The sequence below is a fragment of the Phalacrocorax carbo genome, chromosome 16 (genome assembly GCF_963921805.1).
Source record: "Phalacrocorax carbo chromosome 16, bPhaCar2.1, whole genome shotgun sequence".
NCBI classification, from domain to species: Eukaryota; Metazoa; Chordata; class Aves; order Suliformes; family Phalacrocoracidae; genus Phalacrocorax; species Phalacrocorax carbo.
Genome location: NC_087528.1, coordinates 10,474,763 through 10,499,742, shown reverse-complemented (window position 1 = coordinate 10,499,742; position 24,980 = coordinate 10,474,763). Strand labels below are relative to the sequence as shown.

At 38.7% G+C, this 24,980-nt stretch overlaps 1 protein-coding gene across 3 annotated transcripts in view; it reads right to left on the bottom strand.

Annotated features, from left to right (window-relative positions):
• The window catches only part of TBCD (tubulin folding cofactor D), a 132,111-nt gene that overhangs the window by 40,827 nt on the left and 66,304 nt on the right, over positions 1–24,980 (bottom strand). For all 3 annotated transcript variants that reach the window (XM_064467145.1, XM_064467143.1, XM_064467144.1), the window contains exons 17-24: positions 20,127–20,156; positions 16,607–16,692; positions 12,712–12,792; positions 11,873–11,946; positions 10,810–10,927; positions 9,275–9,335; positions 7,730–7,752; positions 863–894 (exon numbers count right to left, since the gene is read on the bottom strand). In XM_064467145.1, coding sequence (XP_064323215.1) covers positions 863–894; positions 7,730–7,752; positions 9,275–9,335; positions 10,810–10,927; positions 11,873–11,946; positions 12,712–12,792; positions 16,607–16,692; positions 20,127–20,156 — 505 coding nt within the window. The remainder of the gene's footprint in view (positions 1–862; positions 895–7,729; positions 7,753–9,274; positions 9,336–10,809; positions 10,928–11,872; positions 11,947–12,711; positions 12,793–16,606; positions 16,693–20,126; positions 20,157–24,980) is intronic.

Here is a 24,980-nt window from a genome sequence, read left to right as displayed (position 1 = left end):
TTTATATGGTCTTTATTCTTCACCTTTGTGCACATATGTGTTATGATACTATGAAATTGGTGCAGGGTTTAGAGGGGAAGCTGTATGAGGAGAGGCTGAAGTCCCTTGGTTTGTTCAGCTGGAGCAGAGGAGGCCGAGGGCAGCCTCATGGCGCTCTGCAGCTCCCTCCCGAGGGGAGGAGGAGGGGCAGGGCTGGTCTCTGCTCTCTGGTGACCAACGCCAGGCCCCGAGGGAATGGCAGGGAGATGTGCCAGGGGAGGGTTAGGCTGGGCATTAGGGAAAGGCTCTATCCCCCAGAGGGTGGTGGAGCCCTGGAACAGGCTCCCCAGGGAGGCATCGCGGCACCAGCCTGGGGATATTCCAGAAGCACTTGGACACGGCCCTCAGAGACATGGTGTGAATTTGGGGTGTGCTGTGCAGGGACAGGGGTTGGACTCGATGGTCCTTGCGGGTCCCTTCCAGCTCAGGGCATTCTGTGATTCTATCAATTGGTTACATGATGACATCTGTCTTAACAGACAGATTGCATCTCTTCTGGAGAGGAACCCGAGTACATCAATGAGGGGAGCCAGCTCAACCCTGAATAAAGTTCACTGAGTGCAACAAGGGAAGGAGAGAATGTGTGACATAAACCCAACAACTATCTCCAGCTCTTACACAAACAGGGTTATTCACAATTGTGCTGGCAGCCAACGTTTGATGTAGCTCTCTTCTGACTGGCCTGCAAACTTTGTATTTTTGTTAATTACTGTGCATAATTTATGCATTCAACACAATATATGCAAAACAAACTGGAAAAAAGTAAACAGAAGAATTCATTACTGCACATTTTCTGCTTTCACACCATAGCTGTGATACTTACCAGCTGGTCTCATCAGTTCTCCACCTAAACCCCTGCAAAGCAGAAACAGAGCCTTCAGAGAATAACCTACCACAAGCAATTTTGGTGCATTGCCTAGTAAGAAAAAAACACCTCAAAACCATTTCAGAATGAAAGCAGGTCAAAAAATACCTGCAGTTTTGTATCTGACCAACTCTAAAATACTTCTTTTTAAATCAACTGTTGCCTTGTCTTCAGCATGATTTATACAAAACCTTCCTGAACATTTAACTTTTTTTCTTACAAAAATGCAGTCCCAGTCTTTCTAATTTTTAATATGAATAATAAAAGACTGCCACGTTCATTCTGCTTTTCTTTTCACTTGCTTCAGAAGCATTCCAAACCTGTGGGACCTGCTGTAGGACTTTTCAGTCATACAAGTCTATGAGCTTCTGACTTCCATGCCTGAAAAGCAATTACATGCAATATTTTAACAAAATCTTCATCTCTGGAATGCTGAATAGAAACTTTGCTTATCAGTTCCCATTTTCACAAATGTTAACTGATTTACTTTATTGGTGAAGTTTCTCAGCCTTCTCTCTCCACCATTCCCTGCTGAAGCCCCCTCCTAGGTGGCTTTGCATTCATCACCACAAGCAAGGGGGTAAAAAACTTCAACGCATCAGAAAAAGAAGTGAAACAAATAGCTCACTATGCTTCAGACCCTCCTGAAGTGTGTGTTACATAGGGACGGTCTCACCAGCTCAGTCCTCCGGCTTATCCAGCCCAGTTAGCCTGCTGAACATTAGCCTGGCCTCTGACAGCACAAGGAGGAGAACGTTTGAACTGGGCAGAACGTGGGGAGAGGGAGAAGCACCCCAGAAACGGCAGGGCCTGCCTCCATTCTTGAGCCTCCCACGTCTCTGGGCAGAGAGCCGTCCCCTCGTCCCGCTGAGCAATGTCTGCTGCTTACGTGGATACCCCAAGGTGCCGTGAGCACTGCGTGGGGCGTTCTGCTCAGTGTCACCCTCTGTGGCTTGATTTTTCCATTTTAAGAACCTCTGACCCATGCCCATCCGTTGGATATTTCCTCCCTCGGCTCCTTATTCTTTTCTCCCTTTGCTTTGGCTAGAATATTTCCTCCCCGAGGTGTGCCAAACCCTTAATCACCTGTTTGTATGGCCACACTCTGGCAGAAACTCCCAGCAAGGGGGAGGAACAACAAAGGCTTTTTTGTTTATTTGCTTGGGGTTTTTTTTTTTTAAAAAAACCTTTTCTTCCCTCCTCTCCTCCTCCCTCCCCACAATAAAATTAGTAGCTATGCTCAGAAGGCAAACTTAGCAACTCTAACAACTCTTAGAACTTTGTTCTCCAATTTATCCTTTTATATGAGCTTCAAAAGCCTAAACATTTTAAACAAGTTTTTCCATTCCACACAAGTAGGTACCTCCTGTAACACGCACTGGGTCTTTGACTGCCCAACATTTTCATTGGTTTTTCAGGTAAGGCAGAGACGCCAACGCCACAATATTCTCATCTGCCATAGATCAGCACTTCCTTTAATTGGGAAACTTTTGCTTTTGACAACCAATATATTAAGTTCAATGTAATAATGCACAGCTCAGTTTATCATCTTAGGAAGCAAGCACAGATTCTACATCCCCATGCTGATAACGTCTTTGTGTTATCTACCCCACCTTCTTGCCACGTTGTCTGCTCTCCAGCTTCCAAAAAATTTAAATTAGAAAAGAAAGAAGTGCTGCAAGGAGGCGAGACAGTGGCAAAAACAGAAGCATGATGTGGCAAGGCTTGCTTCCTCTTCAACGTTTCTTTTCCCTTCATTTTGTCCTCACCCATTCCTTGCCTTTTGTCTGTTGTCTTACTGCAAACGAGTAGAAAATAATGATCTTGTAAATTTGTTTGGTGTGCAACAGAGTCTGCTGATGCAAGGATTCAGATACGGACTTCTGTTCAAACTACAAAGCAAGAACTGAGTCATAAAGGCTGCTCTTCTCAACTTCTCCACACTGCCAATAAGGAAGTGAGGCCACTTAAAGCTACTCTTATGGTAATAATTTGACAGCTATCCCTTCCTTTGGCATTACATCAACTCAATTTAATTTCAGAGTTTAGAGCTTCACTGAGGGTTGTTGTCCCTGTGCAAGAATGAAGAATGGTGACAGTGATTTGCATAGTAAGATTTCCACGTAACACAGGAACTACAATCAAATCTGTCTCTGAAGGCACTGCGATTCCATGCGTTCTTCTCTGCAAAACTTTTCAAGTTTTTTCTTGCCTAGACATCGCAGTGTGTTCATCGATATATATAAAATTTTTTCGCCTTTCCACAGCTCATACATATTTCAATTTTAAGAAATGAGAAGTCTATCATAATCCTAGATCTTTCCTCAGTGTTTCGTTTGTCAAACACGATGCGCATCTTTGTATTAATGTTATCTTGCTCTCCAGTATTTCACTAAATTAAAAAGATACGGATCTACCTAATTCAGAGATTCTGAATTTTGCTGTACAGTCAGTATTCTCTCTTTTTTCTTCCAAAGACACATCCACAAATTGCATCACATTATTAGATGTACCTGTTTCAAGGTTTAATTACTAATTCAATTTGGAAATTGAGTGATGCAGTGCCCAGGCTCCTTGAGCTCCTAAGCATTCCTTCCTATGTACAGTTCCACAGCAATGCTTCTCTCCTAGAAACAGCTCAGCATGAGTCACAATTTATTTGTGGAAAATATAATAAAAATGTATAATCCTTTGTAGAACCAATGAATTAAGATTACTGACTAAAGAATGCTGGTATCTGTTTTGAAATTATGCAGGCCTGAATCAGAACCAATGACAGTGCTGCTTTCAGTGCATACAGAAGTTTAAGGTACTTTCATGGATTTTTATTATTATTACTTAATTTATGAACATCTGAATCCAAAGTTAAAAGTACTGGAATAGCTGAAGAGATTCAGTTGCAAATACTCAATTTCCAGGAAGCTAAAACCACCTGCTGAGTAAGTATTTTCATCTCCATATGAATAGTAACCAATTATTTTCCATAGGAACTCTTTGTCCCAAATAGAATTGAGGTATCTTAAAAGGTCCGGGTTGTACACTTACTGGGCTTTGGAAGTACAAAATGGCTTTATCGCAAGGTACACAGAGGAGGAAGGAGATACCTTTGAGCACAGATGAAAAAGCCTGTGTATTTAATAAAGCTCTTAGCACCGTCCCTTGAAGATGCAGAGAATAAGCTATACTAAGCAGACAAACACCTATTTTTAGGTTACAGTAAATTCATATGCTGACCATACATGTTTTGTATTGTATTCTAACACCAGAAGACTACAGGTGAAATCTTGGCTGTATGGAAATAAGAGTTTTCCCAGTGCCTTCGGTCTGTAGCAAAAGATTTCCACCTTCTGAACATAGTATAGCACGACCTCCTAGAACCATCCTGCTACTGGATGCAAAAGTAAACTTGGAAGAGTTGTTAAGATGAGCTTTGTTGCAAGGCTGGAGTTATTTGCTGACTAAGTTAATATGCCTAAAAACCTCTTTTATGTAGATGTCTGCCAAGAAACACATTTGCCCTGAAACCATCGAGATTAGTTGCAACCTTAAAGGCCTTTGAAATGAGACGAGTTTCTCTTTTGCCTAGCACCTAGCTACCTTAATCTTTTGGAAAAGTTGACACTCTGAAGATGACAGCCCAGCTTACACTGGCTACTATTCTCAAAACCTAAAACTGCTCGTCTCTTGTAGCTGACCGTGTAATACACGCAGCCAGTCTCTTCATATAGTACAGGAATGAGATCAGAGCAAAACTCGGCGTGCAGCACATTGCACTGAATCATCCAGTGTGGGAGTTGCTAACAAACACTGTGTATCCTGTCATACCCAGCTCTGATGGGAACCCCGACGGCCCAATAAATAGGCCATTTGCTGAAATACAAAAGCACAGTGCAACTACCTGGAAGAAGCCCAGCATATCTACCTGCAGCACTTCCATATCCATCCCTAAATTATCTTGTTACCCAACTCTATTAAGACCTCCATTACCTTTATTAAGAAAGGAGGTAAAAAAGAACCCTGAACATCTATTCAGCTGAATATTTAGTCAAGAACCTTGTATCAGATGATGCATTTTTAAAGAATCTTAACAGAACTACTATTAAAAATACCTTTTTCTTGAGGACCTTTCATATTGAGAAGCAGTAACAAGGTCTTACGCACTACAGAAATATATCTGCTACCAAAAAAAAGATGCTAATCATCGTGGTTCAGTAGAAGCATAGTATAAATCAAACTGACCATTAACACCGCGTCTGAAGTGGCAGACTGACTTCCTATCCCAAGTGAGACAGCCTAAGGCAACAGATGCCACAAGTTCTTGTCTTAGGTTTTTATATTAAAATTAATGTTTAAAGCCAATAAAATATAGCACAATTTTTATAACTCTATAACCCATATAGCACAAAACAGGCACGATGGACAAACAGTCTAAGCGGCACGGTTTGCATATGACTGGCTATAACTAGTGCCCATTTAATACAGAAAATCAGGCTCACTGCACAATACTCAAGTGGAAGTGCACATGCAAATGCTTAAACCAACCAGCTCCTCAAGACAAACTAGTGCATCAAATGTGTCAGAATCAAGACTAATGGAAGGAAGTACATACTGATGTGCCTGGACTTGCATTCGCCTTTTTCAGCCTACTATGGTTAACCCAGAAAAGGACTTATACAGGAAGACGGAAAGATACTTCCATTTTTCAAAAAATGTTAATACAGTAGAGGACAGGATTTTCTACAATCAGCATAAACAAATTTGATTCCGCCAAGTATACTCAAAGCTGAGAGACTGTGCAGAATAACTCAAATTTGGGCTGTGTCCTGTCTGAAGGATAATTCGCTGTCATCATTCAAAATCAGGCAAGACATTACAAGAGCTGCTAAACAAAATAAGATTGTTAGTTAAAGGAAGGTCGCCATTACAGCGCTTTGGCTTTATCTCTTTTAGCTTGAAGTACTTATGGATCCAATGGAATCCTGAGCATTAGACAATCAAGAACTCATGACCCATTTTCCAGCTTAAAATTTATAAATTACAAATTTAAAAAACAACAACAACAAAAAACCACCCACCACACAACACAAAACACCACAGCATTCTTACACTTCCTTTCTCACAGGCCAACACAATTTCTGGAAACAACTTGATCAAAGCATTAAAATTCATTTGGTCCACAAAAAGACAGCTATTTCATTGCCAGAAATGAAAGCAAAATATCTAACAAACAGTTGAGACCTCTTGCCTGATACTTTTTGTTAATGCAGTTTAAAAACTAGAAACACAAATAAAACACAGAGGTTTTCAGCATTCCTGCAAGATGTTGTTACACTGAAAATTCCCACTAGCAATTTCTCAAATGGAAATCTTTGGAATATTATGTGCAATAATTACTCATCACAAAACAAGTTTGGCTTGTTTCACTAAATGCTTGCCCAGCAATACTCAGATTGCTGGTTTGTTTTTATAACCTAGTTTAGTTTTCTTGTCCCATTTTACAATATTTTATGCATACTGATATTTTAAAATATGGATTAGAGTAGACATCTCTGTCTCAGCCTAAGTATTAAACAGCAGTGAATCAATTTTGCTTGGAGCTGAATTAGAAGTCTTATCTAGAATGAAAACATTTCTGTAGGCATCTTATAAATACCATTAAGTGCAAGAAGTGCACATTATGACAAAAACAAATTACACCCAAGCTCCACCCTGACATTAAAGAATTTATAGGAGCCAAGACAGCCACCCACAAAGACACGAATGCACAGTATCAGCATTAAAACCATCCGCCAGTACAAGCTAACTTTGGAGCGGAAGTTTCACGTTAGTACAAACAACCCTCAAGAAGTAAATTTTAACATTTTTTCAGAAAGTTTCAGGATACAGAAACTTACATAAAATGTCTTTAAATTATAACCAATAATTACACAAAAAACTACTTAAGGTTTACTGTTTTCACTTATGTCACGTGCAAAGAAGTGAACTAAACTGCCCAAAAGCTCAAAGAACTTGTCAGTTAGAGCAGGAAAAAAGCCCTCATTCGCATATACATTCATTAGGGAATACAATTCATTAATTATGTTTTGATTTCCTTAAATTTATGAATAAACTCTGAAGTCACATACCAGTTTTAATTCATATTTACTGAACAGTTACTTAGGCAAACTCCCTTTATTTCCTGGAAGCTTCAATAAATAGGAAATGAAAAACAGCTCCGTGAAAACTCATTTACATTTTCTTTGGCACAAGAGTTGAAAAATTGCATTGAACCTTTTGTAATACTCCTGGCCTACTCAACACACAGGATGAAGAAAGGAAGTCTAGAATTTAGATAGAAGCTCCTTTTAAAAATAAATAAATAAATTTGGACTCATTAACTTCTTTTCAAGGTCATTTCCATAGACCTATTTGAACCATACAAGTACTACAGTACAGGTGAATAATGGGAAAGAAATCCATCGCACACTGTGGAAGCCATGGATTAGTGAGCACATTCTGTTTCACATTCTTTCCTTTCTTTAACTGTCTCTATCACAATATTGAGACCAGTACTTACCACTTTCCCATTAATCTAATGTGCCTGTGAGTCGCACTCTCTAAACACCACAACCATTACAGAACATCAGCCTCTCTAATAGGTAGGCAAAGCCAAAAGAACGCATGTGCTTGCATTCTGATGAATTGAGAGCGCCTGGCAGTCTGTGGTAGGTATAATTAACTTGCACAAACCAAAAAGCCCCCCAGGATCCTACTGTTTTCATTACTTCTAATTGATACTTTTCAAAAATTATTTCAAAACCGATTTTTTTGCATCCATCTTCTTACCTGTACAACTGACGACTGCAAAGCTGGGGGGGGGAGCAAGAAACATTAATATTAGCGGAGTTTGTTTGATACAAGTGGTTTCATTTTTCCTCCTTCACATGCAATGTCTATATACTGTGAGCTATGCAACACTTTGGATTATTTTATAAATAAAATTCAAAGGAAAAATATTTTTTAAAAAACCTCTCTATCCATTTGAATTTTATATTCAAATAAAATAAATTCTACACATGCACAAAGCACTAATTTCCTGAATTCCACATCCTAGCTGCTCATACCCTGGGGAAGCTAGTTTGGCTTTCAAAAATATATTTGCTTTCCACAGTTGGCCCTTTCAGAATTATAATATACCGCATTGTCTGAACACTGAAAATAACTTTGTCAGCTTAGAGAGAACAGAAAAAAGATTTTAAAAGTTCAAATGTGACTGAAAAATATTATCTCATTGTTAACATTCAAAAATCAGCGATCAAACTTCTATGGAGTAAAAACCCAAAGAACAGATTTTTAAAAAGAAAGAGTTTACACCAACTTTGCAGTTACAAGAGCAGACAACAGCAGACACTGGAAAGTACCATACCAAAATTAAGGCCTCTGTAACAGCACAGATACTGCTGCTCAAGCTTTCAGGCATTTCAGCGAGAGAAAGTTAAACAAGGACAAGGATGCATTTTCAACCTGTACCAGCAGCTTTCACCTGCGCACAGAACTAACACACTCACATACTTTAAAGCATACTGGGTAAATGGGGAAGCCTGACAGCTTTAGCGCGCTGAAACTGGGACTGAAGGTACTACAGGTACTGCAGAAAATGAGTAGGAGCCTGAATGCTGAAGTATTGTCTGTTCCATAGGGTGAAGGAATAGGAGCCAAAAGGAAAAGGGAACAATATGGGATGACTTGGGAAAGTAAAGGGACAAAGTAAAGGGACAAGTTGGACAAAATTATCTCCATAGATGTATTTTAAATTGCTATGAGCAGGACACGACTTCATTTGTCATAAGTAGAGATAAAGACAACTCATCAGCTGAAATACAGAGTGTGACTTTGAAGGTCTATGAACAGGTAAACTATGGACGCAAGGATTTAGCAATGAAATCCCAAAAAAGTAAGAGAGTAGAAAGGACAGAGAATGGACTCACTGGGAGATCTCTGAGCACAGTCACATTAAGGCAACAGCCATGCGTCTATCTGCGAGGCCAGTGAGTAGGTACAGAAAGGGAGAAGAAACAGAAGGGGAAAGAAAAACAAACGAAGCATACCCCCATGCAGCGCTTCAGAAGAGTAACGGCCAGCATCAGAGAATTAGCCAAGAAGCTGGCGGAACAGAGAGGGACCAAATACAAACTTATACTGGAATACGACACAACGTCAAGGACACCTAGCTACCAGAGAGCCCGGAGTGCGTGCCCAAATTCCTATTTGTGAGATCATTTACTTTTGGCAAGGGGGAGAGGAAGGTGGAGAACTGTATTAATGGTAAATGTTTATTTAAAAATAATACAACATACCAGGCTAAAAGATACTTTTATACTTGCTACAAACCTCTTGATGGATTTGCTTAAGTCCCTCCAATGATTTTTCATTGAAATAATATGTTAGAGATCTGTAAAGATATACAACATTTTTAAGACTGGTTTCCTAACCATGCTATAAATAATTTTTCTTCCATGACTTCATTGTACTTTCAAACAACAAAAAAACAATCACTGATTTCCAAATTATGCTCAACAGAAATATGCAATATTTAATTTTAAATAGTTCAGCAAACATAAGTTCTTTCCTCATCATGTAGCAAACTCATTCTTAAAGGACTATAAAAAAAATCAGTTTCATTTACCAATAACATCATAATCAGTACTACACCAATAACCCTTCTCAGCTCAGTCGTATGTTCGGATACCAACACTTTGCGATTTTTCTATCGGTTTCAAGTATATCCTAGCACTAAAAATGCTCTGCATTTTTTTTCTCTAACTTTCCAACTTACTTCAAAAGGAAACTCTGAAGAGTAACACAAATTCTTTTGATAGACACTGCTGACAAATACAATTCCTATTTTTTCAATAATAAAAAGTCATTAAAAAATCAGTGCACACTTTTGGTATCTATTATCCGAATTCATCTCAGTATACTTAGCTTGTACAAACAATGACAACATTAGATTTGTTAGATGTCACCACTTTAGATATCTTTGTATGACTGCACCAGAATGTTGTCAGAAGTAAAATAAATTATCCAACTATCCAACTTTTAGAACAAAAATGACCCAGAAAGTCTGCCTATTTGGTTTTGTTGTGTTGTTTTTTTTTTTTAATCTATTTCTTCACTGTATTTATATCTATGGATCCTGCAGAACTGTATGTATTTTCAGTGAAGTTTGCACTCCGGAGTGTTATTTTCCACTGCCCCAATCTCAAACAGATGCTCATCCCAATTTAAGTCATACTAGTATAAAATTCTACTACTAATGTTAACTTCCAAATTCTAGTTTTTGCAATAACGATTTTGAACCATTTTTCACATGTGATTCTTGTGGAAGAAAGAAAAGTTAAATGACTCATTTCTTTAATCACAACATTAAAGCAAAGACATCTCCAAATAATTTTATCAATTATTCTGGCTACATCACCTATATGTAATGTGTGTGTGTGTACACGCATGCACCCATATATATATATATATATCTGGCTCAGTGTTCAGCAGCTACAATTAAATCAGTCCAACTCTGTTAACAAGCTGCTTGAGGAGGTATTTCTCTAACACTGATGACGAAAGACTGTCCCCCCACCAGGAAGACAGCATACTTATGGGGAAAAGGGGTTTAATCTATATTTACATGCTAAATTTGAACTCTCCAGGTAAGGCAGCAAATGATCTGACTTTCCTGATGATGAATTTAGACTTAGTTTATGACATCACTGAATAAAATGTGAAGGCTTGGCATGACTGATCAAAACAAACAAAAATTCAATGGAAAAGTTCAGTAAGATGGAAATTTCCATAATTATAGTCAGGAAGCTTTCAATAGACCAGACATGAAAGGAAAATTTATAGTCAAGATAATCTTGCATTTATACCTATTATTCTCTTCTGCTAGTTTACACAGTGCATGGGTGATCTCAGCACAGGCAAGAATTGCCCCGTGGCGTGTGTGCAGATCTGTGCCCACTGATAAAGGCAGAAGTCTTGGCAAAACTGAAAGACATAAATTTTAAAAACACACCACAAAAAAACACAACACAAAAAACAAAGCATAGTTACAGATCACAGTTCTAAATTTAATCATGACCACCTAGAAATAACATGGGAAAACCATTTCTGGAAATTCAGGCCAATATATCCTGGCCATTATATGAAAACCAAGTTTTAAGAATATAAGTGAATTCTGACAAAGCATAGTAAACCACACCAGAAATTTTGTACTTATAACGACCTGCCTGTTTGGAGTAAATAAAATAACACACTTGCTGTTAGGCATCGGGTTGGCTGAGTGCTAAGGGAAATGAGGCTTGTACTTCCATGGAGTTGTACTTCCATGTAAACTGCCACTTCCCCAGCCCGACCGCAGGCAGCCTAGGTGAGATCCGTAACTGCAGAGTCACCTGGGTGTCAGGTGCTCTCTTCCAGCCCGACTAAAAAGCAACTGGTACACCCTCAGAATCTTGAGGGGGCCGAGCAAAGGATCCTGAATTCACGCTAAGAAACATTTGATTACACACACATCAGTCAAAAAGGGATTCTTCTGAAGATGTCAGACTGGACAAGACAAAACAGATCCCCCCACCTTCTATGACATCAAAGCCATATCAACAAAGCTAAAGCTAGGAATTTGAGGGCTAGTTGTCTGAATTGTTGCATCAGGACTACACCCATTTATTCATCTCAGAACTGGTAGGGCCCAGTGTAGCAGATAACTAAAGTCCAGTCCCGGATAAGAAAAGATCTGGTAGTATTTTATAATTTTTGCATAAAATCTTAAAACTGGTAAAGCTGTTGGTGTCACTAAACTATATTAAGTTGCAGGGGAAATCTTGATTTTTCTTACGTCATGGTGCATATTTATATTTTCTTATTACATTTTTGCTACATAAGCTAGAACACTCGATATGGCATGCTGTGCAGAACTTCTTTGTTACCTACCCACATGTGCCATGTATTCAGGAGCCCGTGGAGTAAGGTTATGCAGAGCTTTGGTTGAAAGTTCTCGAATAACACTGAAGATGTAAAAAAGCATTTATGGATTTTTGGGGGGTTAGCAGTTTAGTAGAAGTAATGTATTAAAAGAAAAATAATGTCAGGGACTCCTGTCCCCAACCAAAATAACAACCCCAGCAATTTTAAAAACTACAGTATTCTCTGTCCATCCTGTGCTTCACACACACACACACAAAAAGCCAACAAAACAGAACAGTGGACCAAACAGACAGCCTACAGCTAGCTTTTAGCGGTGTGAATAGAACTTATTGCTGAAAGAGACAAAGAAAAACATAAGTGTGGATGGTAGAACCCGAGGGCTCATTCTATGCATTGGCAGGGACACTCAGTAAACTATTATTATTTCTCATGATGCAAACTATTATCAGCACTGATACAATCTCATTTGTGTTATATGTACACATTTTAATCTTCATGAACACTGAATATGACTAAGCACCATCTCTATGCATGAAATCTACCTTAATTATGATAATTGTATGGTGACGGTGTTTACCCCTCATACACTATATACCATATAAATGTGTTTTATTAATCTATTAACAGATTGAGGTCATGGCAAAAAGACAAAATTCATAAGCAGGTTTTAAGTGACAATATGCTAGGGAGGTGTAGATGACATCAGCCACTACTTGTCCAGTTTCTTTCAGTCAAATGCTATTGCAGACTCTAGTGTAAGTAAAATTCACAGAAATAATCTAGGAAAGCATGATACGCAGAACAGTCAATTCCTGAATATTAATAATTAGGCTTTATGAACTTACCTGTCCCAGTGGTTAATCTTCATGTTAACTAAATGATCGATCATTGGCTGTGTGTACTCAGGAAAGCCAGCAATATATACACTGAAAAAGACATGTCCACACAGAGAGTACAGAATCAACATGTGTGCATTTTAATACAAACTCCAAAGATGTAAATCCTCTAGTTTTAATGCAATCAAAAAAATTAAGCCTGCCTTCTCCTCAATGAGATGCAGCTGAATGAAATAATACAATAGGAAATATTTTACAATTATTGAAAAACATTAAAATCACTTTTGTTAAACTTTCAGATTCTTTATAAAATCTCCTATACATACAAAAAGCTTGATGGCAACAAAAAGCGAAAATAAACATTCAATTCCCCTTGTTACTTTCCAGAAAATCTAGATGTGCGTATTAACTCATACAATTATTTCCGACTGGAGAAACCTATTAATGATGTAATCCACAGCACACAGTAAAATTAAGTTATAGAAACATGCTACATCTTCATAAATGCAGTGGTCCAAAATTGAGTATGGGTTTTCAATTTGTCCTTTTTCAAAAATCAATTATACCCAAAAAGTCAATTCTGACAAAAAAAAGTTAAAGCTGCAAAATCAAGACCTAAAAGGTAAGGGAACCCCAGAATTAATCCCCTAGGTAGCCTGCATAACTACCTAACTTTACAGCCGCACTTGCTTTCCAATTTTCAGAAGCATCAACTATTGAAAGTTAAGGTCAACAGAAGTTAAGTGAAATTTTTTTTGTTCACCTGCTGTGTGTTAAATCATCTTGGAAAGCTAAACTATCAGCAGAACCTGTTTGTATCAAAACGGCATGCACAAAGAGACAAAATTGAGGACACATGGGTTACCTTAATTTCACCTTTTCATATCTTCTGAGTGATTAACTTTGCAACCATAATAGTGTTCCATTAATATACGTGTGTGTAATTAGAAGCAAAACAAAGACAAAAACCAAATACTGTTGCATGTTACCATATGGATATCTAAGTAACACATCAGAAGAGTAGGAATCCTTAAATCCACAGAACAGACCTCAGTCACTTGAGCCAATACAGGATATAGAAGTACTATCTACGACTGCTACGAGCCCTAGAGGGGGATTAGACAGTTGGTTTAACTGGTTGTTGATGCCAGTAGAGAAATTATAAAATTCATTACTCTCTAGTTCCCTTTCCCTGTTCTGGAAGAACATACAATAACAGACACCCTTCCCCTGCCATATCTGAGTTCACTTCTTCACTTTTTGGGTCCTAGTTTTAGCACTCACCATTCTTCCCAATCATTTTAATCTGAACTTCTTTGCCCAGCTCATCGAACTTGATCTCTTGGGCCATGTCTGCAGCCCAATCTCATTTTCAGTTTTAGTTTATAACTATCTTTAACTACAGTCCTCATCTTTTGTACCCCACTGAGTATTTAATGCAAGTAGCCTTGGATACAAGTATAGCCTTCCTGATAATGTTGCTGGTAAGATTTTTTTTGTATCCCACTCCACTTAGATTAAGAAGCTCCTTCCTTAACTCCGCTTTTACCAAGCCCAGAACTCCTGGAATCACATAATCTCTTTACTCTTTACAAAATGGGTTTCCTCTTTGGAGCTGAGTCCTCCAAAGAACATCAGCAAAAAGTTTCAAAGGGGCACCCAGCGTGAAAAACTTGTGTAAAAATATTTAGATTTGAAAGGATATAAGCAACTATTTATACGCGCACACACATATATCATATACCTATATTTATATATCTGATACTGCCTCTCTGCAAGAATATATCACCATTTATTAACCAAACCCAAATTCAGCTGTAGAAAATGACACATCTTTTTTGGGCTTTTATTGCTCAAAGGAATGCGGGAGTACCAACCTCCACACCTGCACTGCCTCCTTTCACATAACGGCATTACGCTGGCACACAAAGTGTCCCAGGATCGTTTGATCTGGGTGGGGGAAGGACAGCTAAAGATTCTAGATCTGGAATATGGACCTCAAGCAGCTTTTTCAAGCTACATAAACAATTACACCCCCTTAAGGCATACCGATCAGAGAGGTCCATTCTTCCTACCACATCATAATGATACTTGTTTTCTGTGCAGCCAAATATATGCTTATGTACTTTTCCTTTGATGTTTCTCAGACAAAAATAAGGAAATAATTAAATATTGACCCAAATAATTACACCCTCCTTGAAGAGCAAAGTGGTGAAGATTTTTGAAAGTAATATAATGAGTTGACAAATACTTTACAAAGAGGAGTTTGGTTACTAACACGGAACATGGTTTTAAGAAATCATGCTAGCTGCGTAAGATTATTTATAAAGAATTTACAAATTTGTTGTTTCTGTTGCACAATTTAAAGAAAGGCACAAGAGTGGAAGAAAGAAACCAACAGTAAAAATATTTTCACTTGGATAAGTAGCACTCCTACAAAAACCCTGGAAATCACAATGAGTAATCAATGAGCATCTGAAAAAAACAAAAGTAAATATTCAAATATCAAAAAGTGAGGAAAACATAACTAGTCTCCGAGTCAAAATTATAAAAGAGAGAAAATAAAACCTGATTTGTCAATTTTGAATATCTTCCATTTTTCTGCTAGTACAAAAAGCCAGAATTTCAAAAATGCCATTGACGCTACATGGCTCTAGAGCAGCACCGAATCCAAGCGACCGCATTTCCCCATCAGCTCAGCAGGCGGGAGCTCTGGGGAAGAGAGGCTCTGGGGAGAGTGTAGGAGGAGGGTGTGGACCCCAGAAGGAATGACAGTAGGTAAAAGGTGAAGATATGTACAGACTGAATTTATTATGTACCAAAGGGACAAGACGGAGGTGGACAGATTAATTAGAAAAAATAATTGAGGAGAGGATAGTGGGTTCAAGGGCAAATTGTCTTTAAAAAATGCTCACTGGAAGTCACAAAACTGGCAATGGAGCACAAACTGCCATCTACCTGTTTGCTATTTCTGTTCCCCAAGAATATAACCTCTTGAAGCCTTTCTAACCTGTTAGCTTCTGAGCAACATGCAACTCCATAGGGCAATTTAACTGACCTATCTTAAATGGTCTGAATCACCTTCTGTAGGTGCCTGTCTCTTTGCATTGGCTATGGAGAGAGGCTAGACACCTAGGCTAGACTGTCTGTCTCAGACAACTAAAGCTAGAACCCAGCCCTCAGCCTTTTTCATCTTCTCATGAGGAAGTGCAATCTTGTGTTCATTTTAGTCATCCTGTGCACCCAGTTTGCCTCTGAATTTCCCTGACTTCAGCTTTACTATATTTTCAGGTAGCTGACCAGAACACGACACAGTATTCCAAGACACAGAGAGGCTGATTTATAACAGCACCACACCAGTTACGGTATTTCCCATTACATTCTTCGCAGACTCCATACTGTGGCAATCAGTTTGTGTTTTCAAACACTACTGCATACCGTGGTTAGATTTTCACTGAGCTACCTATGAAAAATATAAGCACGCAAGTTAAAGGTCTATAAACAGACCGCAAATTCAACAACTCGTGCAAAGTGCTATTTTAAATGGGTATTTGTTTATTTGTTTACCCACATCAGAGTCTATCTGCCATCATAACAGCCTCTCCTTTTACTACAACTCTTCAAAATCCCCTGGCCTTCTCTAATTTTGACCAGCTTAGACAGTATTGTGACACCTGCAAATATTGCCTCTTGGCTGCTTCCTCCACATAGACAAGAAAATCATGGTCACATTTTCACCATGTCTTATGCATAATAAACAGTTTGATGCAGAAATAAGAAAAATACAATCTTAATTTATTTAAAAACAACTGTAATAAACATAGTGTTCAGTAAGGTGAAACAATCAGACCAATATTTCATGCTGTAGAAGTCGTCCCTCTTTTTTAGGAAAACTAATGCTTACCTTATAGTCAGGTAACAGTTAACTCTGTTACCAACAGCAAAATAATCAGCTGCAGTTAGAATGTCTATGCCATGTGGAAAAGTGCCCTACAAACATCACAGGGAAGAGGGGGGGGAAAAAAAAAATAAATTACTTGAAAACATAAAATATTTTCCAAGTAGGTAACATTACTGAAAACAAATCTACTACCACCCTCCAAGCAGTGAAAAACTACAATTTCTAATTTATAGGAAAATCACTTGTCCTAAAGATATAAAGGATATCGGATATATAAACAGCAAAATACCTAGCTTTGCTTATGAGTCAGTGATAAACAAAGTAAATAGCAGCAGGCAATAAACTATGCAATAGCTATCTTAACACCTTCAAGTCATATCCAAATATATGCTTGGTGTACGTACATAGTCATGCATTCACAAGAAATGATTTATCTAAAAGAACGTTGAGATAAATGTAAACATGTTTTCAGGTTATGTGAAGGAACAAGTATCTGCTGCGAGTTTTGTGAAGTATAAAATGAGAGATTCAGGCACCAAGAAATGCATCACACGTAGAATACACAGAGGTTCAATTATTTCTATTTGTTTCTACTTTCACATATATTTTATGACTTACTTATTAATGAACTAAAAACTGGGGTTAGTTTGTTTTTAAAAAGAAGACTAGTTCCCAGCAAAGCCTGAAACATTGAATCCTCCAGAAGTATCACACTTCTGACATCACTGCTCAAAAAAATTCCAGTTTTAGAAGCCAAATTATCTTTCTAAATATGTAATTGCCACCTAAAAATTTGCCTTTTTATATAAGCAATAAAATTCATATATTCAGAATTTTGATTGGCTATGACTGGTTTAACACAGTACTATGCAGTAAGGCTGTGTTTTGGAATGGAGGAGGCAGCACAGCCTCCACAAGCCATAATTAAGTACAAATGGAAAACAGCCAACTGAAAGACACTACGCTCACTTACAAAAGGGACAATCATATGATATTTAAGCAATCAGGGTATGTGGAAGTACAGGTTCTGGATATGATACAGTTTTGTTTGTTTACAGCTCACTCATCCCTTCCACATTAGGATACCGCCATGAAAAATAGTAGAAAATATCTCTAGATCTAAGCCTGAATAATTGAAGACGTATATATCGCAAGCAGTGGGCAGTTGTCAGCTACTGTGGAGGTCTTACTCGGGGAAGCATAATGCCAACGGTCCAAAATAACAAGGCCAGGAATCTGGCTGAACCAAGAAGGATAGACAGAATATTTATGGCAAGCGTTGAAATTAATGTACTCTCCAAAAACCTACTGAAACGCTAATTAGGGAGAAAAATGCACACATGAGAAATACCTCAATATGATTTGTAGCCAAACAAGATGGCATACAATTAAATATATAAGAATGCATGTAATACTGTACATAAGGAAAATCACAGCTGAACAATTTCAGTTCTAGCTCCTAGTTGAAGCTTGCTGTTTATTACTTGGCTGTAAGTGTGCCAATTTGATGCCACCTCACCAAAGGTCACCGTGCCACAGTGCATGTCAGTGAGACAGCAAAATTCCTGCAACCAAGTTCAAGAGTACAGAGGTCACGGCTGATGGCAGAGACAAACTTCAGAGGAAAAGCTAACAGCTTCTGTTCCGTCAAAACACTTAAAACTTACTTCTCCAATATAAAAGTTTGTTTTATCAGAAGTATGTGCATTTCTCACGATTTATGCTTAAAAAAAACTGCCCATTTTTTTCGAAGTTTCCATTTACATGAAGTATAAGATACAATGGCTCCTTTTTCTGAGGCCATAAGAGCAAGCTCTCGGATTCAGGACATGTTGAATTGCAAAGGCGAAGCAGGCAGAAACAAGGAAGTAAGCGAGATCAACTTTTTGCTCCAACTATTTAGTATCAGCATTGTTACTTCAGATGGAGAATATGTTTTAGTTCCTTCCAATTCAAGAATGGGTGTCTCAACACATTACATCCAGGTAAAGAACTACAGAGGGTGTATCCACTGATTAAGTGACCATTTTCCTAGGAAGTAAGAAATGGTTCAGTAAGCACAACTTCTGAACTTCTACAGGAACTGACTGGAGACTGATGGCATCCTTCACGCCATGAATAACTTAATATTTTGCTGAAAATTCCTCCTTAACGTGCCGGCATGTAGGCTAAAATTGTTGTGTGTTCTACCAACACTGACAAATTTGAATCTTGCATCAAAGCAGAATCAATAAGCAAGCTTTCTGGTTGTAAACTAACTTAGACTGCACCCCTCTGATTAAGAAATAAATGACTCCACAAGACTGTTGCTACATGGAATCATTTCTAAGCCTCAGCACCCAGGAGCCCTATCTCACCTGGATCTGAAGTCACAGTAAGGCGCTTACTTCATTCAGTACCTCATGAAGTGGCATCAGGCTGAATTGCTGTGTGGTGACTAACCTCTCCAGGGCAGTAACTATAGGGAAGAATCATGTTGGCTTCTACTTATCACAGACCAGGTAGGGTCAGGCCACCAAAAATACCTACCCTCTTCCTCCCAGTCTTCTTGCGCCCTTTCTCTGCTATTAACCTAATTCTATCTAGAAATACACACACCAGTTATGGACACATTGCTTAATACCTGTAGCTCTAAAGGAATACTACCTCGGCTCGTAACACAGAGATCTTCATGAATGATACCAGGGAAAGCTAGACAGCATTTTAACAAAGATCCCTTAAAGAATAGCTTATAGATAATGAAATTTGCTTTAACCACACTCACATGCCCTGCTCTGTCACAAGAACCACTGAACCATTTCCCCACCCTTTTCTCCCTCTAAGTTGTATATTCAGCTTTACTAGTTCCTGATGAGAAACCAGGAAACTCCGAAATCCAAATCTTTATCCTACTTGCTTCTCCTTCAAGGTTGCAAATCAAAGTTGTTTGAGCATTTTAGCTACTTAAATGTTGCTGTTACATAGGAACCTACCACAGTACTTTTTTTTTTTAAAGCACTTAGGAACCTCCAAAAGTAACAGATTTCTCAAAATATCTAGATGGCAGCATTATGGTACAACAGGCAAAACCAAATATTGAGTTGAAGACTTTTAAGCTTAGTTTGTTATTGTATCACCAACCACAGAAGACACTGCAGCACACTTCAGCTCTTCCACTTCTGTTGAAAACTAGAATGTCAATGTAGCAAGAGAATAACCAACAAGTTGCGCTTCTCCTGCTTTAAGAGCATTGCAGTTTGCAAGGTGTATAATGGCCATCGTACATGCTGACTTTGTTTTTCAGAATGACTTAAAATTACCAGAAAGCTCATTTTCTTCCAAAACTAGAATACTAGAATAGAACTCACATCTCAAAAAAAATATTCCACAAGAACCTGTTTACTGATAACAAAAATAATTATTTTATGACATCCTTTTACTTAATTTCTCTGAAGCCACAGCATCTAATTTTGATTTGAGGTACTACACGTTTACAGCACCCTCCAAGGCACTAATGAATGAAGATTCAGGAAAGTTACCATACCTGTCTCCCAACATTCTCCTGGAAGGCAGCCTAAGGAACAGAGAACAAACATACCAAAACAAGTTAGGTTTGCTTTTTGATAAACACCAGATGATGAATTCAAAATACACAACAATATAAATGACCCATGGCTTTTCTTTTTTACATAAAGTAAGCTTTGTCAGTAGAACAAGTCCACAGGGCTTTTTTGTTTCTGCGTCTCTACGTTCTGGCGTTCTTAAAGCTGTATGTTGCATGACAGCAGTTCAAGAATGCAAGTTTATTAAACTAGTCACACCCACAAGAGTGCTTTTGAGTAGTGACACAAGGCTTCACACTGGAATTGAAAGTCAATACCTGTAGACAACAGAAATCAAGACAGCTCACTTTTGCCTGACTACTTCAACATACTTTGCTAATAGTAGGCAAAGTTTGATCCTCTGTCAATGAAAACTTCAGACCAAAAATACTGAGAATGCAATACTTATTTGAAAGATACACATCTGAAAGCGCGCTGAAACACGGAAATTGTAAAACCTGAAGACAAAAATCATGTATGTTTTTGTGTTTTACATTAAACAAACTCAAAATCTTGCAAAATGCAACCAATACAACCATAAAGTTAATCTCTATTTGTATGGTATACATAATAAAACCTACTTCACTCCCTCGTCCCTACTTGAATTTTCTCCCTCTCTCAAAAGGGCCAATTATTTTTTGTCCCTTAAAATGATATACAATCTTAAGTATTAACAAAAACTTCCATACACTTTAACTCTTTTCAGAGAAGACAGATCATCATTATCTGGACACTTCTCTTAGGGAATGTCACGCTATCTACAAACACAAATCTCCAGGGATGGAGACCACTTGTGACCTGACAATTAACTGGTATTTAACATACAGGGAGGAAGTCCCAGTCTTTGCTGAAAATGCCACAAGAACTTTGACAGAGCTTTTGTATTTCCTACATAAATACAGTAAGCAAGCAGTAATCCACCTGTAAAAACAAAAGGTTAAGTTAGCTCACCAAGGTATCACACTCTACAGATGGAGCAAGCACTCACAGAACACAGGTGAAGCAAGCCCTAATGAAGCCAGAGTCTCTTAGTGCATTTCTGAGGTTATGTCTGTTTAGGATAATGACTACAGTTCCTGTAGACTTGCCCAGGCTAGTTCAGCTCCTGCTCGCGGTGTAGCCATTGCAGGACACGTAGCACAGGCTGACTCTGAACCGCTTACCCGCCACCGTGGCAGGTTTGGGAGCCCACCTTAGCTTGCTCGCAGTAGCAGCCACGCTGCCAGCAATGACCCCAAGCTAACCAGTTTAGGATTGCCTCGGGTAGAACCACATGGGCTATCCTCCACAGTGGCGGCAGCGCAGATACACCCTTGGGCAACACATAAATCAGCCTTCCAGAACAGGAACATGAGCTGTAGCAATGCTCTACACTTGCTCTTTATTGTATGCTGTAGCCCAGCTTCTGACATGGGGTTTTTTTCACTCTTTACCTCTCTACCAACATAGGCTCCCAGCCAGTATTTGCCAGGACATTGTTTCATGTTGTGCTGCATCATTTATTTCTTTTTATTTACATGTTTGCTTTAGATCCCCTTTATATGCTATTGAGACCCTTTCACTCAGCATAGGGATGTTTCAGCATGGATGATGCTCTCAACTATCATATCCAAGGGCTTTAATAGTTTAATCACTGCATGACAATTTCTTTTAAAAATGTACTGCTCAGACAACTGCCTCACTGATAGAAAACGTGTACAGCTTTTTTCTTCTTTTTTTTTTCTTTTTAAATCAGAAACTTTGATATCCAAACAATGTACACCCGGTCTCAAACCACTGAAAGTTTTATTCTACTTACAATGTATCTGTAGGCCCAGGACTGAAATATATTGTGGCAATATCATTGGGAAAAGATGTATAGGGGTCTATGGACAATGTTGCAGCAAAACAGCTATTGTACCTAAAGATTTCACATGGTTTCTTTACTTAATGTAGCAATTTTAAAATTCCACTGCTATATCACCGTTTCATTTTTCAACTTACAAAAACAATCATGAAGATCTAAGAAATAGTCCAGCAGCATGGCAAAAGTACTTAGGATTCATCTGATGTATTCTAAACTTTAATTTACATGTCAATTTACACCTAATTGATTAGGTTATCTATAAAAACCACAACTTTATCCACTGCTTATAAAGACAGATGTTAGTATTGCCTTACTATATTTCTCAACTATTTCATTTAATAGCCTTGGAGAAAAATAATCAGCTTGTCATACATTTTCATGCTTCTGTTACGAATTTACAATTCATAAAAGAAAAGAAAAGAAACATGGTAACCAGCAAATTCCGTATACATAGCTCAGTAGCTAGAAAATTTTCCAGTTGCAGGCTAAAACTGCATACTAACTTGTTTCACAGGTGGTTCCTCAGGTTGAGGGAGGTTCATACCCATCGCCATGAACCTCTCTTAGCTTCAGCAAGACCTCGTGGTCAACGGCAAGTTGAACGTGAGCCAGCAGCGTGCCCTGGCAGCCCCGAGGGCCAGCCGTGCCCTGGGGGGCACCGAGCCCTGCATCGCAGCCGGGCGAGGGGGGGGATTGTCCCGCTCTGCCCCGCGCTGGGGCGGCCTCACCTCGAGTGCTGTGGGCAGGGTTGGGCGCCGCAGGACATTGGGGGTATAAAGCTATGGGAGAGGGTCCAGAGAAGGGCCATAGAGCTGGTGCAGGGTTTAGAGGGGAAGCTGTATGAGGAGAGGCTGAAGTCCCTGGGTTTGTTCAGCTGGAGCAGAGGGGGCCGAGGGCAGCCTCATGGCGCTCTGCAGCTCCCTCCCGAGGGGAGGAGGAGGGGCAGGGCTGGTCTCTGCTCTCTGGTGCCCAACGCCAGGCCCCGAGGGAACGGCAGGGAGATGTGCCAGGGGAGGGTTAGGCTGGGCATTAGGGAAAGGTCCTTCCCCCAGAGGGTGGTGGAGCCCTGGCACAGGCTCCCCAGGGAGGCATCACGGCACCAGCCTGGCGATATTCCAGAAGCACTTGGACAAGGCCCTCAGAGACACGGTGTGAATGTGGGGTGTCCTGTGCAGGGACAGGAGCTGGGCTCGATGGTCCTTGTGGGCCCCTTCCAGCTCAGGGCATTCTATGATTTTATGATTTTTTCCTGGGTGTGAAAGATCTGCCTCATAACATTTTCTGTGCAGCGTAATCATCCCCACAATATTATTCTGTTAAAGCTTTGTGAGAGAAAGTAAAATAGAAGTATGAAAAAAAGGAAACATATTGTTCATCCAAAAGAAAAGACAATTTTCTAGAGATCATTTAATTTTGTCAGGATTTCCTCCTTGTTCCTTTAGCACTTTTTTATTGTTTCACAAAAGACTTTTCGTCAAAATACTTAGGGGATTTTCAATAACTGAAAATGTTACCATTTCAATCATACTTTCAAACAACTGCAAATTCCTAGAAGAGGCCAAATATTTAAATTGTTTTGTAATAATTTAATTTTTCATACAATCCCCTTCTGCACATCGAAAAACTGGACGCAAAGATCTTAAAGGTTCAATGATATCAGAACCCAGATGACCAACTAGCCTTGTAATTTGAATACTTTGCTGTTCCCACAAAACCTGAAAAAAATATTAAAACATCCTCTGAGTCGTGATTTGAAAAACTATCATGCAAGCAAAAGGAAAAAGAAGCCCTCTCTCTAACATGTCAGAGCTGAATGGAGCCCAATCCGAGATCACTTTTTCATGTGATTACCCCTTAGAATGATTATTCATGAAAGAGTTGCACAAGCCAGCCTAGAATGCTTTTGGAGCTTCAAAAGAAGTGTCTTGTTTCATTCTCTCTAACCCCAGGGTTCAAAATATCTCTAGGTTCTATTTTGTTTTATTGGTGCTCTGCATTATAATGTATTGCATATTGTAATAGATGGAAAATCTAGTAAAACATGTTGTTTATTTAAAGATGTATTTAAGTGTAGTAATGATTGGAAAAAATTAGGACTCCCAGGTATTTTTCTTCAAAATTGTAGTAATGCCTGGTAAGCACAAAATATTTCTTTGCCCGTCTTTCTAAAAAAATAAAAAAGGTTCCAGTACTTTCATAACTAACCACCAAAACAGCAATTCCAAATTTTGACCAGCTCTAAATTAGAATGTAGTAATGAAGAAATTAATTTGACTGGAAATTACTGAATTGCTGAATACTCGATAGCTTGGTTTAAAGTAGAAGAGGAAAGTGAGGAAAAAATGTACTGTATTTTGTACTTATTTGAAATACGGAAGCACAATCTGCACTAAGCTTATAGCATTAGTAAACATATCTGGTTTAGCACCATATTTCATTGTCAAACTATTGGTTTATGTTTAAGTGTAGAAACATAATGAAGATAACGCACAACAATTATATCAAGCCACTAAAGGTAAGCAGTACACTTGTAGTGGCAGTCACATTAAAAAGAATTCTCTTTTATACATATTACCACTGATTCCTAGGAAAAATTCTACAGAGCAAATAAATAATTCAGTTTTTGTCGTCTACACTCCTTATTGTTTTATGCAGTTCTCAGGAAAGCAAAGCTACCTTTGTTTTCCTCTAAGGATTTTATTTTAATAAAGTGACTTAAATTAGCCAGGAATACCAAATTCTACGGTTTCTAAAATTTATGAGTTGAAGTTTGAGGGAAGTAGCATTGCTCATATTCATTAACTGTACAGTATGTAACGAATATGCTGTATCAGTACTCAGCGATCTACAGTATCTTAGCTTCCACACTTTGGTTTTAACTTATTTAGACAAAGTGATTTGTGATATGATTACACAAGCAACTGACTCACTTCCCCAGCAATTATGCTGC